Genomic DNA, 15,027 nt, shown 5'->3' with positions numbered 1-15,027 from the left:
AAAGCGCCATCCTTCAATCCTGCTGAGTCGGATTAACCTTCAAAACTAAATCTTCTTTTTCAGCAGCAGAAGGTGAGTTTGGGGCGGGGGGGTCTCTAGGAACCTCAAAGAATCAGTGAAGAAAGCAACCTGGCAAGGTGTAATTATGAGGTAGCAACTAAAGATGCTGAAGGCATTCATTCAGTGTGCTAATTTTGCACACTTGGCAGAAAGTTTTGCTTCTTGAAAGATGGTCGTAGCTATTCAAATCTGTCTCCTACCATATATGTAAAAAATGACTCTCAAAACAGACAGGCCACTTTCTCTAAGGACTTCTTCACCCTTAAATTAAGAAATAAAGATTTATGAAAAATGTCACTAGACAGTAGGAAGCAGAGAGCAGGTAGTTATCTTTGCGCAGCTTTGCACACCGCAGATGAAATGTCATACATAATGCACCACACCACAGTTTTCCAAAACCAAAAGAGTTTCTTTGTTAGTGATCAAAATAAACTTGCAGAAGTGAAAAAGAAAACTTGGTTTTTTAACCTAGGCCCTTCTGGAAAGTGAAAGAATCTTTACAATTGGAAACTGAGCCCGATTTAATTTCTTAAGGATTTCAGGCATTTAGATATCATGAGATCAGAGATAGAACCTGTCTGCACAAAATAGCTAAACAGGAACCTAACAATGGCGTGTTTCATCTGGGTAAACATGACTAGCTTCCCGTCAAGTTCCTGCTCTGCAATAATTTTTATTTATTTTGTATTTTAAACTTTATGAGGTGTTTATGAAGTAGTTGTCTTAGTATTATTTTCTGTTGGCCTCAGTCTTTTCATTTAAAAGATTCCTAGCTTACACTTGTGGCGAAAATGTAAGTTTTGTTCAAGTGTTCCAGAATATGCACCCATTGTTTAATAATCTATTCTTTGAACTATTTCCTTTTATCTCTATCAGACTGAGTATCTCTTTTATCAAGAGTAAAGGGGATGAGTGAATTATTTTATTTGCTCTTGGCAATAATCAAAATTGTGACTTCAATAAACCCTGTACTGCTCTTAATAGTGTCATAAGCTGAATAAAATGCACTATCAGCTTGTGCCCCAGGATGATGCTATTGGGAGGTGTTGTAGACTCTTAGGAAGGGGACATTATGTGACATCGTTATGCCTTTGGGGTTGTCCCCACTGTGCCATCCTGGTCTCTCTCTCTCTCTCTCTCTCTCTCTCTCTCTCTCTCTCTCTCTCTCCATTCAATTATTTACACTTCCTTCCCCCCTCCCAATCCCCTCCTGCTCCCCCACACCTCCTCCTTCCTCTCCTACCCTGCTTGAGAGAGGGCAGGGAACCCTGTCCTGTGGAAAGTCCAAGGCCCTCCTCCCTACATCCAGGCCTAGGGAGCTGTGCATCCATATAGACTAGAGTCCCAAAAAGCCAGAACATGCAGTAAAAACAAGTCCCAGTGTCTTTATCAATGGCTTCTCAGTCAGCCCCCCATTGTCAGCCACAATCAGAGAGTCCGATTTGATCACATGCTCATTCAGACCCAGCTGGATTTGGTGAGCTCCCATTAGAACAGGCACACTGCCTCATTTGGTGGACCAACCCCTTGCGGTCCTGACTTCTTTGCTCGTCTTCTCCCTCCTTTTGCCTTTCATCTGGACCTTGGGAGCTCAGTCTGTTCCTCTGATGAGGGTCTCTGTCTCTATCTCCATTCATCGCCGGACGAAGATTCTGTGGTGATATTCGAGATAAACATCAGCGCGATAGTGGGGCAAGGACCATTCAGGTACCCTCTCCTCTGCTGTCCAGAGACCTAGCAGGGGACATCCTCCTAAAGACCTTGGATCCCCTCTAGAGCCAAGTCTCTTGTCAACCCTAAAATGGATCTCTTGATGTAGGTATCTTCTTCCCTGCTCCTATATCCTCCCTTCCTCCATCTCCACCCTCCCAGTCCCCCAAGCTGTTGCCAGTCCTTCGCTTCTCCCTTCCCTCTCCTCCTCTCCACTTTCCCACAACCTCACCCCCACCCCTATCCCCACCCCCATGCTTACAACTCTAGCCATAAACCAAGGTCATTAAGCCTATAGTTCACAAGCCCAGAGAAGCCAAATAACAAGGTGAACCCAAAGAAAAATATTTATAGATCCTCCTGGAAATTGGAAGCAAACAAGATTGCAGGCCCTTTCTCTCTCTTGCTCCCTCCCTATGAACTGAGGAGTTCTTCTTTGTTTTGTGCTTCCAACAGGATGTGCTGTCTCAGCACAGGCCTCGAGCATGGCCATCAACTGATCATGGATTGAAACTTCCAAAGCCATTACCCATGACAAACATTCTTTTACTGTAGAGACAGAAGGCTGAATGCTACGTATGCAGAATCTAAAAAGTCAACCTTATGGAAGAGAGTAGTTAGCATGAACAGGAATAAAGGGAGAAAATGCTTGGTGATAACAGTTACTCCTAATATTCTGTAGGGTGTTACTCCTCTTCAGATTGACAATAATTAGATGCACATTTCAAAACAGAAAGTGGAAGAAATTTGAATGCTCCCCAAAGACATGAGAAATATTCAAACTAATGGATACATCAGTTACCCTCATCTTATCAATATACATTACATATCTGAACTGACATTTTACACTTTTGCCCCATACACATATTCAATGATTGTGTATCAATGACACATTTAAATATTTAGGGAAAATGATACACAAAGTATATATAAAATAAAATTCTTTGCAAAACATAGATGTTCCTAAAGAGATAAAAATACTAAGAATGAAGACAAGGCATTGGTATACTTCAGATTAAAGAAATATAGAGAAGTGTATCACTCAGACACATGCACTTCTTGGTTCGGAGGATTTCAGTCTATGAAGACAAAAACCGTGCCATATCCAGCTTCACAGCAACAGCAAAGAAATATTTCACTAAAAATACCCACCATGAAAGACCAAAGGAAATAATATTAATCTGGAGCAAGCCAACAGGCACACTGTACACAATTAATTTGTATTTAAATAAGGTCAGTAGGTAGTTTGGCTTTCTTCTTGAAGAGAAACATGTGTTTTGGATTAACTAAAGAAAGGGAAGGTATAAAGCATTTGGAACTATCCCAGAAGCGCCTCTCTGAGACTCTCTGGTGTTCAACAAATTATGTCTAAGTTTAGCTGTAACATGTCTCATGAATCCTTTCAAACTGTTCCCTCTAATTTTTCTCAGGGCATAAAAGACGTAATAAGCCTTGTCCCATTTCTGACTCATATTATAGAATAAAAGGAGAACTAAGGAGCAGCAAAACATTGTGTGTGGGGAATAGATTTGGTTATGGAGACCCACTATGATATTTGAGTAGAACAATGATCAGAAGGAAAAGGAAGATAAACATGCTAAGCTATATACTTATGATACACTAATAAGGTACAAAGTAAAATCATTTGATTTTTCAATGCTGTTTGTGACTGCCTACCATTAGTCTGCTGAAAGACTCATTCACATCACAACCCACAAATGAGAACTGGGTAAGTTTTCTGTGTCAGAACAGGAGAGTCAAGGCCGCCATCTCAACCTTCTTTCTGCAAAGCTAGCTACTACACACACATGCTGTGAGAGCAGCCATTATTCGGGCAACATTTACAATTTGTAAATAACTACATTGTAATGAGTGCTAGAAATATTAGCTGTGTCTGCACATTCCCAAAAGAATTCTTCAACTTTCCTGAATTTCTGATTACAATAACTTTAAGAAATAGAATTTGGGAAAAAAAATGAAATTTGAATATAAGACTTGGGATACACCAAAAAAACTTTGAGAAACTGTGAAGATAAAGACTAAACTTAACCACAGATTTATTTCTGCTTTTCATCCACGTATGCAGGGAGGTTGTTAATGGGAGGTATGCCTCAGAAAACGCACATGTCTGTGAAAACCTTGGAACGTACTAATGCTTTTCAAGTGATTTTATTTCAAGTCTAAGCCACAAGATATAAACTTTCATCAAAAATGGTAATCTATTTAAAATCAGAGCTGTGTGGAATGTTTCATGTTTATGTATAACTTTTATGGTAGACCCTCCCACACAGGGGAAATAATGTGCCCAAATTCTGTTATTTTTACAGTATGTAATATATCACAGACTAATCCCACTCATTGGCTTCGTGTGCTTTAAATAGATAAAAAATGAAAAAGAAATGGAGGAAAAAATGAAGAACATTTGAAAAAGTGACTCTTCAATTCCATTTTGAAGCTAGAGATCTGAAAAATTATGGTGCATTTTCTAATAAGAAAAGAGAGGGATTTAAAGGAAGCATGTTTATGCATTCTGGGTGCTTCACCTTTCCACATAGCTTTCCACATTTACAAAACTGTGAAGAGGAGAGAGGGCTGTGTGGTGATAGTGAAGGCAGAGTGTAGCTTTCATCAAACATTGTTAGTCATATATAGATTAATTTGATATCAATTTAAAGATAATCGAAGTCAGAAGACACATACGTTTTAACTGCATTCTAACGGAACCTACTACAAATCATTCCTATTTATAACACATGATAGTTCATTAGGAAGGTACCATCATTGAGCAAATAGTTTGCTCATGCAAAATGATGAAATGTGACATAATATTCTTTCTTCTCCAAATGAAATATTATCATCAATTCAAATATTTATTATCACACTTTCATTATTTAAGAGTCAGGATATAGAGATAAAAAACAGCATAAGACATAATCATGTCACTTCAACTACAATATTTAAATGACATTCTTAATAAATAGGCCAGAGAAACTGAATTATCAATATTTTTAATTAGTCAGGGTTTTTGGAAATAAATTCATGTCAAGATTCATGATTATTTTAAAGTAGAATTGTAAAATGATATTAAAAACAATTCACAACTCAGAAATATAAATACCAACAAAATAAAGGTAGCTGTGTGCCTTCAACTGTACAGTAAGCATCCATACATGTTCCCTTTATTCTTTTTATTTATTTATTTTTTTGTTGAAAAAATTTCCGCCTCCTCCCCACCTCCCATTTCTTTCCCCCTCCCCCCACTCCTCTCCCCCTCTTCCCATTCTTCTCCCCCTCCCCCCACTTCTCTCCCCCTTCCCCCCAATCCTCTCCCCCTCCTCCTACTCCATTCCTACTCCCTCTCAATTCTGAAGAGCGGTCCAGATAGAAGAGAAAGTGGGAAGTACTCTGCAACTTATGAGCACAGGAGATCACTTCCTATGTATAACCCCAACAGCACAGACATTAAGGGCAACATTGAATAAATGGAACCTCCTGAAACTGAGAAGCTTCTGTAAAGCAAAGGACACTGTCACTAAGACAAAAAGGCAACCTACTGACTGGGAGAAGATCTTCACCAACCCTTTATTCTTAAGACCACATAGAACCATACGGAAGCATACATGAAAAAATTGCCTTCTGCAAGGTAAAGCTCCAGAATTACATGAGCAAATAACTTGCTGAAATAAAGTTATACTAAACTACTATAGTTTCTCATTGCTGTTCAACTGCTTGAATTCATCAACTATTTACCATATAACAAGAAGTTCAAAGGAACTAACAGACTTTGCCAGATCCTGAAACGTGGCATAAACAACTTCAGACAAAACATAGGTGTCTGAAACTGAGTGTGTCTCAGTTTTGGAATTCTTGGGACTAACTAGGGCTGTCTAAACGAAACACTCTTTTCCTATGCTCATAGTAGAAATATTTGGTAACATAAACAAATGTACTTCAATGATCTACTCAGAAATTACTGAAATGTGTGTGTCGAATATGAAGATTTTTCTGGCAACACTCATTGATCATAGGGATCTACTGTCTTAAACTGTCATGTAGAAGGGGTATCCTAAGACAACTTACCAAATCAGTCAATAGTTAGTAACTAGCTAATGTCTATAAAGGTACTATAAAATTTTCGTTTTTTTTTATAATTCAGTTTAAGTCTTTTTTTCCTCTAAACTTATTTCATGAGAATTTTGACTGTTCACAAGTTTTCTTCATATTTATCATTTGAATTACATATATGATGGAAAGACAGTTTGACATATCCTAACTTTTCCTGATATCTATATGTAGCAACCAAGCCATTATGAAAACAGAATTTTCAAAACCATAACTCTCAGTCAGTCTAATCTGGTTGAAATAACATGTTTCTTTGCTTTCCAGGGAAGACTGTTTTTAGTAAAGAATGGGTGAGGAAAGGCCTCTGTTTTCAACACCCTCAGAACTCAGTTGAATATGACAGATCAGCAGCTTATTGAGTTAGGAATGATCAGGAGTATTACCTCCCCCAAAGAAGGATTAAGATGGTTTATAAATGGTTTGAAAATGATTTCTAGCTTTGCTGTTAATGCATGCAAATTTAAATGCTTGAGTCTTTCTCAAACATCTACCTTAGAAACATTCTCTTCCGCACTGAAAGGACTCAAATTTTCAGCTCCCCATAACTTTACTTATTGATGAGATACACATATTATATATACGTGTGTGTGTGTAATATATATGTGGTCCATCTATGCAAAGGATGATAGCTGTATAAAACATGATAAGTATGTAAATACTGATCCAAGTTAAAATATTATCTGTGCTTTTGTTAGGTATAGATTCACAAAATAACTCAAACTGTGTCAGTATTTATAAAACAGGATAATATGATTGACTTCTTAAAGTGTTTCTGAGATTTAACATTCTAATATATGCAAAAAGCCTTCAATCGCACCCGGCAACTTAATATTCCATAAATTTCAGCATCTTTTCATCATTTTGAATTTAAATTTGGTTCAACTAGATCATGGATCCAATGGTCCATTTCAAGAGAAAACCAAGTATGTGTTCAAAATAGACATTTCTCTCAATTTTTCTCATTAACATTTATTTCAGATTTTAATCATTGGCTTTCTCTATGAGTTTCCCCATATTTCTTTCCTATTTACTCATTTAATATAATTTTAACAGTTTCATTTTAAAGTAAAATGTGTGGTGAGACTAGTAAATGGCTTTGATATGATAATCTTTCTGCAAAACCTTAAGATTTTTAAACTGCCAGGGAGTGGTGGTGCACGCTTTTAATCCCAGTACTCAGGAGGCAGAGGCAGGCAGATCTCTGTGAGTTCGAGGTCAGCCTGGTCTACAAGAGCTAGTTCCAGGGCAGGATCCAAAACTACAGAAAAACCCTGCCTCGAATATATATATATATATATATATATATATATATATATATATGTATATATATATATATATATTTAACTATGTAAAATATATAATATATATTTAAACTAATAATTAAAGTTAAACCATCACAGCTAAAACTAATATTAAGAAAAAAGCCAAATTTGAAAGCCTGCCTTAGAGGAAAATGTTCACAAGGTGAGTTACAGTTACCCTTAGAGCTGGTGGTCCACTCTCCCCTTTCAAATCTACTAATAATGCTGGAAGAAACAAGGACATGGAGTGACAGGGCTGACCAGGTTCCCTGTAGAAACATTGGAATTTAGTAGGCATTACTGTTTCTAATACTTAAGATATTTTAGTTTCCAGGTTATTGTCTTCTGCACCCAAACTAGAACAATAGCTGGTTTTTAGGGAAATAAAATCTGAAAGTTTCTATCATTCAGGAATCTTCCACCCTTACTTGTAAAACATGTATGTTGCATGGACACAATTATAGTATAGTGAGTACTTAAGAGATGTGGTTGCAGGCCGGGCATTGGTGGCACAGGCCTTTAATCCCAGCACTTTGGAGGCAGAGACAGACAGATCTCTGGGAGAGAAAGAGAGAGAGAGAGACAGAGACAGAGAGAGAGAGAGGTCATTTCTTACTGCTGAGTAGCAGAGGCAGCCACTGTGAAGCTGGGGTTTCTAGGGTTCCTCTCATTGACTACTTTTGCTATTTCAAATTCTCTAAACCACATAATGGCTCCAAGAAATAGGAATTTATTCCTCACTTATGCAAGAGAAGGCTGTTTCCTACAGGGAGGCTCTGAAATTTTTTCTGAATAGAAAACTATTCCTCCCCAAAAGTTTGAAGTAAAATGATTCATAGAAGTAAACTTTCTGAGCTAGGTTAGTTTCCTCCCCATGGTGTCTTAGGGTCCTGAGCCTCCTTTCACATAGATTAGTTTGACTCTTAGCCAATTGTCAAAAGAAAGAGAGAATTTGGAACAGTGTTGGCTGTTGATATAGCTATAGCTTTGTTTCTGTTCATATTCTCTTAGCCTAAACTAGTCAAATGGCAAGCCTTAGATGTAACGTAGGCTAAGTCCAGGTACAAGAGTACATCTTCTTCTTTTATCTCTTTTACTTTGTATCTATTTTCCAACACTTAGAAATGTGTCTATCTTCCTCTCCCCAGTCTGTCCCATTCCTCTAGACAATTCTAACCAATACACTGGAGGCTGGCATAAATGATGGGGGAAGGTGCTCCAGCAGTGGCTGTCTATAGACTTGAGACAGCCCAACATCTGAGAACTCAGATTCCCCATCAATCTTGGTCTAGTGCTGATGACCTAAAGCATTCCTGAAGAGCTGCTGGTCTTAAGTTCACACTGGAAAGTCAAAGAAGCTGGATTCTTACAGCAACCACAGTGACAACCACAAGAAGAAATGCATGCTAAACTGCAAAGAGTCAAAGCCTGTAGGCTGCAAAAACGCTTTTCTCCTGGACCAGTTGTCTTCCAGGCTATTGGCCAAAGATGCTGCCCAAATTATAGAGGGTCTCCCCTAATCCACAGCTAATCCTTCCTTGAAATGCTTTTAATGAATAGGCCAGATATGTGTTTCTTAGTTGATTTCAGATCCAATTACATTGAAAACGAAGATAAATTATCACAGCCTCCAACTACATGAAGTTCTGTTTCCAGAATCTTTGGTGATAAATTTTTCTTTGTCTTGAAGTCACAGTCTCTCTGGAGAGCTAAACGATTAAGAACTTAAAATTCAAGTTGTCTTCTTTGCTTTATCTACCATATTTAACAGCTAATGGTGAAGACAGTGTGAGGTAAATGAGAAAACATGGAATGTTAAAATGACTGTGTCCTGTTGGGCAGACCCCGTGGGACCCTTGCTGTGGTGAAGACCATTTCTGGTTCCTCTGCCTGGGAGAACACCTCACGTCCATTATCCTATAGTGTGTGTGTCCGTTTTGTAAATGTGCTTCCCTATGCACTATGCCCATCCAGACTCCAGTTGGACAGTGGAGAGAATGATCTCAATTTTTGCTCTCTTCATAACAGCTTTTGTGGAACAAATAATGGGCTTCAGGGTTGGATAGGTACTGGATTTTAGGCCCAGCTTCTGGTTTCTTTGGCAATACAATTACCTCAAAATCTTCACAGACATTGATCTAATTTCTTCAGTCTGGTAAACATACCAGTAACCGGAGCCCAACACACGAGACCGTTTTCATCTCTACTTATAGTGTTAAGACCTGGTTTATTGCTTGGGTCCACTACTTTCTTACTCTCTTTGCTTTCTTCTTTCTAACTCTCTCTTTCATATAAAATATGAAAGCTATAGGTCATATTAAATCATAAGTTCCCCCTTGCTTCTTTTTTTAAATATTTATTTTATTTATTTATTATGTATACAATATTCTGTGTGTATGCCTGCAGGCCAGAAGAGGGCACCAGACCTCTTTACAGATGGTTGTGAGCCACCATGTGGTTGCTGGGAATTGAACTCAGGACCTTTGGAAGAGCAGGCAATGCTCTTAACCACTGAACCATCTCACCAGCCCCCCCACCCCCTTTCTTCTTTAATGATGAAATTTGTCCATGATGCTTCTCCTGGAGAAAGAGCAATAACTCTCATTCTTCTTCACTCAGAGAAAATGTGCCGTGTGACTTTTGTGTATTTGTTGGCATCTGAACAATAAAGGAAGAGGTGAAAATAACACAGCACATACTTTAAGAATCATGAGCTGGCATCATAAACATCACATCACATTTCAGCATGAAATATTTTTCTCAGTTCCTGCAACTTAAGATGCTGAAACACAAAGATGTAAACTATTTATTTTATTCTCCTTAGAGTCTGGTAACAAAAGCAATTTTTTTTTCTGAATAAAGCCTAAACTCAGCTTGTCTCCCTTTCATGGTATTCCAGGACAGCTTAAAGGTTTGAAGGTTGAGGCTACTCCATGTCGGGGTGAGCCAGTCCTTAAGACATTTCATAGTCATAAGATTGGTGGTTAAAGTTTGTTACTAGACCCTCATTACTCTACCAACCATAAAATGGCAAAGCCTCTCCTTGTGGACATACTGAATGGAATGATTTGAGCTTCCTTATTGTATTAGGATTATTGTCCAAGTTAAGAGTTCCAAGAGGGATATGCATATCAAGTTCATGTTCTAACTTTTAATGCCATATAGTGGCACTTGCATTGTATAATTTAGTTAAAGTGGGTATAAAGGTTTGGTGAGGTCCAAAATTGGAATACTAATTTCATTCTTGATAAGAGGAAATTCAACCCTTAGAAAAGCACATAAACTATTTTTCCAGCCAGCCATGTTGAAATGCAAATTTTATTCAAATGACTTAACATCTAATGCATTGTTCATTTTATATCTATGTTATTATCCTTATTTAATTAAATTTTAATATGTTCATTTGCATTTACATATTTACTAAATTGTGCTCATTAAAATTATTTTCAACTTTGTAAAGAAAAACAATGTAACGGCATCAAATGTCAATGTGTTTGCAGATTTCCCGGCACAGAAGGAATCATTCACAGCATGTCTTGAAAGATGTCATTCCACCACTAGAACATCAAGTAAGTGACTAATTTTACTCTAGTATTGTACTCTTTTATCTACTACTGCAAAATGGTGCCCTAAACGCAGTGTCTTGAAACTACACACACAATTATTATACACGCTGTGAGTCCAGAATTCTGATATGATTATTTATTAGTAACTAACTCAAAGACAGTCAAAGTGTAAAATCACCCTATCACTGAGAGATGAATCATATCAGAAAGTTTGACTGATGTGTGAGTATCAAGCTCACAGACAAGGTTATTGGTGGTACTCACTGGTATAAGAAAAATCAGATATGAGTCTTTTTATCAAATACTATAAAACTTGTGTTTAGTACAAGAAATACAAACATATGTATGCTTCTCCCATCTGGTTAATCTTTATTCACACAAACAAGAAATGGTATATTCCAGGAATTTAATGTCCTGGAACAAGATCCTTTTCTCCTTCCTCCTTCATTTCCTGTGTGCCACCTCTTTTCAGAATAGCCAATTGAATAAGATTGTAGAGCCTTTCTTTTCATAAACTCCCATTCAGAAATGATCGACACTCATGAGCTCATCACATCCCATCTCCTCATGCAATCACGATGGAGGGTAAAATATCGACATTGTGTCCATCAGCCTACAGCACCACTCCTTGACTCGAAACTTGCAATGGCTCTGTAATCCCAAGGGTAGAAGTTAAAAAGCAACCAGAAGTTTCCAAATCTTAAAGATCCAGCTATCTGCACGTACTGGCTTTGTGGGAGCCTAGGCAGTTTGGATGCTCACCTTATGAGACCTGGATAGAGGTGGGCAGTCCTTGGGCTTCCCACAGGTCAGGGAACACTGATTGCTCTTCGAGCAGATGAGGGAGGGGGACTTGATCGGGGGAGGGGGAGGGAAATGGGAAGCGGTTGCGGGGACGAGGCAGAAATCCTTAATAAATAAATAAATTTAAATAAAAAAAAAGATCCAGCTATCTCATTAAATCACTTTCTTCTGCTGCCTTATTCTGTTGTTCTCAGAAGTGTTTTTCAACTTGTTTGTTCGTCTTTCTTGTAAACTGTAATTCAATTGTGACCAGTATATTTAAGTGTTACTGCTTTATTAACCTGCCCTTATTATTATTATTAATAATTATGATTATTATATCTTTAAAATAAGTCTTGGGGTGGTAAGATTGCTCATTGGGTAAAGGCAGTTTCTGACAACACAGTCAACCTTCAATATCTGGGATTCATATATTCACAGCATCCCAACTACATCAGGTTCTGTTTCCAGTATCTTTAGTGATAAATATTTCTTTGTCTTGAAGTCACAGTCTCTCTGGAGAGCTAAATGATTAAGAACTTAAAATTCAAGTTGTCTCCTTTGTTTAATCTACCACATTGAACAGCTAATGGTGAGGTCAGAATGAGGTAAATGAGGAAACACGGTAAATATCCTAGGCAGTATGTCAAAATAATGACTGTGTCCTGTTGGGTGGACCCTGTGAGACCCTTGCTGTGGTGGAGACCATTTCATGAGAACTGACATCATCAATCTGTCTTCTGGACTATATCCATGCACCATGGCATACGTATGTCTATACACATATACGAGAGACAGAGAGAGAAAATTATAAAATTTAAAATAAATCTTGTCCAATCTCCTTTAACTCCTTTATTTTTACTCTTGTTCAATATTTCTTTAGAACTCACTGCATTTTATTTATTTGTTACTCATTGAAATGTCAGTCTGCTCTGGTAGAGGAATTACTTCCTGTGTTTACTGTTCTGTTCCCAACATTCTCATAACCGCATGAGCATGGAAGGTTTCAGGAAGTATCAGCTAAGTATATGGCATATTGTAAAGCTAAAGACTTTGGTTATAAGCAGATCCATGTTTCACCATGTTCTTAGATCTTCAAGCACTAACTAGTCATTTGTTCGGAGACTTCTTTCTCACTGAAAGCAAGAAGTAAAATATGCCAAATTCACCCTTCATAAGCATCTCGCCAAACTGCTTCCCCCAACCTTTTCTTTTGGTGTTTATTTTACCTGCCACCACTGATATACAATCGTGTGTGTGTGTGTGTGTGTGTGTGTGTGTGTGTGTGTGTGTGTCTTATCGTGCACACATTTGTGGGTGTTATGCACATATATGGGTGTGTATTATAACCAGTTGAGGCATCTCTTCAGCCCTAACTTAGCCAGTAATCTTATGAAGCAGCTGCTCCTCCTCGGTTGTCACGTGATTCCTCACTCCTCTTTCGGAACACTCATACCATCATCTTGACTTCCAAATACTTTGGATCCCACCTCTACTATTCTTTTATTTTTCTTCCACACAGATCATGGGCAGTAACTCCAGATAAATCTACTTTAAGGCAGTACCTTTAATATTTGGTTTTCTTTACCCAAATAAACTGGTATCCTTTTACCTATGGTATCAAGTTAATAGAGCTCTCTCATGACCCCTGATTTATGCTTTATATTACCTACTCCCAAATATACACCCTCAAGCCAGCAATAGGAGTATGATTGAGACATGGCTTTTAGCCTGAAGGAAGATAAGTTTTCTGAGGTAATTATGGTGCTTTCATCCTAGCACATGTTCAAATACTGTTACGCTGTCCGCTCTTATTTCATGGATAATAGACTTGCGCCATGGCTGGCCTGTAAATGCCTTGCAGTGAGAGGCCATGAGTTGTGCTCTCTTTTCTATGTTAGGCTTCTAGTTATATTACTTTTGGCTTTATTGTTTGCCCTGGAAGGACGTGTTTGCCAACTGATATAACAAGATATTAAGGGATTATGAAATTGATGGCTGAAAATATCAGTAATTATATAGTCATTACTCAAATGAAGCTCAATCATTTCAATATTGTGATTAGATTGTATTTATATTTTGCTTGCAAAATTTTCAGTCCTTACCTTTACATTTTCCATGGGAACGATTTCCATGATTTCTCAAATTTGAAGTAGTTTGCTCTTGTATATTATGCTTCCCAAGAACAACTTGGACTTGTCTCTTTCCCAAATGTATAGCACTAAAATTGCCTATTTTCTTTTCCATCTCCCTTACTGAATTATAACTTACATGAGGAGAGGTTATGCATGATTTGCTATTTAACTATGGGAATTAGTATAGAATTTGGCACATCATAACACACACAATGAATAGGAAAATAAATGTAAACAAATAATTATTTATGTATACATATATGCATGTATATATACATATATAACATGTATATCATATTCATGCACATATATGTACACATATAAATGTATAAATGTCTATGAAATTATGTTTGAATGTCCTAATCCATCCATTGAAATGTCCCAAATTTTTACATACATATATCTGTTAATTATAAAGTTGAAAAGTTCAAATTATGATTATTTTAATATTTAATCAATAACTATTACCAAATTTTCAATTTCATAGCAATAACTACATATGAAGCATAACCCAAGTAGACAAACCATTAGAATATTCAGAAATAGTTTTCGTAGTTTCCATTCCCTGTATTAAAGTTATGTTTTTTAACTAACATGTGGAGAGCTGTGTTATTCTGCGATTTCAATTTAAAATGAAAGAAACTGTGTGACCTTGGAAGGTGACATTGAAGAGAAATACGAAATCTAAGCAAAACCAATAATTTTTAAAGTAAAAATTTAGTTTCTAATCACTCTAAATCTATACTCCCCACATACCCACATTCTCCACACACACACAGCCTCACATAGTCATTACTTCCATAAACTTTTTAAATTATCAATTTAATTGCTTCCTGGTACTGATGTGGGCTCCCTGAATCTTCTCTCTGAACAGACACATCACTTGTTTGATCTTTTGTGCACAGGGAGCATTCAGCTTTTCCCCCATGGCCTCTATTGAACTGCATTTCTTACTTGTATTTAAAAGGAAGAAATGTATCCGTTTTGCAAACTTCATTTGGTAAATTGATGGTTCCAGAGTGCATGATGGAAGAACCACTGGATTTTCAAAAGGCAGAATTGTAGATTGTAAACTCTCCCTTGCCAAACATGAAGACATGCTTCTATAGAGCCCACCTTTTGCTTTAGATCTGATTAACCTGAACTCACATTCTCTTCACCTACCTGCAGACTCTTCTCCCACAACTTGTGTATGTTTCTATCTCTGCCTGTTTCCCTATTGCCTCCGCGCCCCAGTATGGCAGCCAAGTCATCCACAGCTATCTGTTGCCAGCGTCTATCAGTACAAACTGGCATGTATTAAACAATGTACCAGAATAATGTGGAGTAATTATTTAAATCCGCAGAGTT

General features: G+C 37.4%; 1 protein-coding gene across 1 annotated transcript in view; it reads left to right on the top strand.

Moving 5' to 3' along the window:
* Positions 1 to 15,027, top strand: part of LOC121462866 (rho GTPase-activating protein 15) — a 568,141-nt gene that overhangs the window by 35,611 nt on the left and 517,503 nt on the right. The window contains exon 2 of the mRNA XM_041674830.1: positions 10,694 to 10,762. Within this exon, the coding sequence (XP_041530764.1) occupies positions 10,694 to 10,762 (69 nt within the window). The remainder of the gene's footprint in view (positions 1 to 10,693; positions 10,763 to 15,027) is intronic.

This window comes from Microtus oregoni, unplaced genomic scaffold, assembly GCF_018167655.1.
Source record: "Microtus oregoni isolate MIOR12 unplaced genomic scaffold, Mior012 000025F_ref0000491, whole genome shotgun sequence".
Taxonomy (NCBI): Eukaryota; Metazoa; Chordata; class Mammalia; order Rodentia; family Cricetidae; genus Microtus; species Microtus oregoni.
The sequence above is the reverse complement of the archived record's forward strand: the minus strand, read 5'-3'. Positions and strand labels throughout refer to the sequence as shown.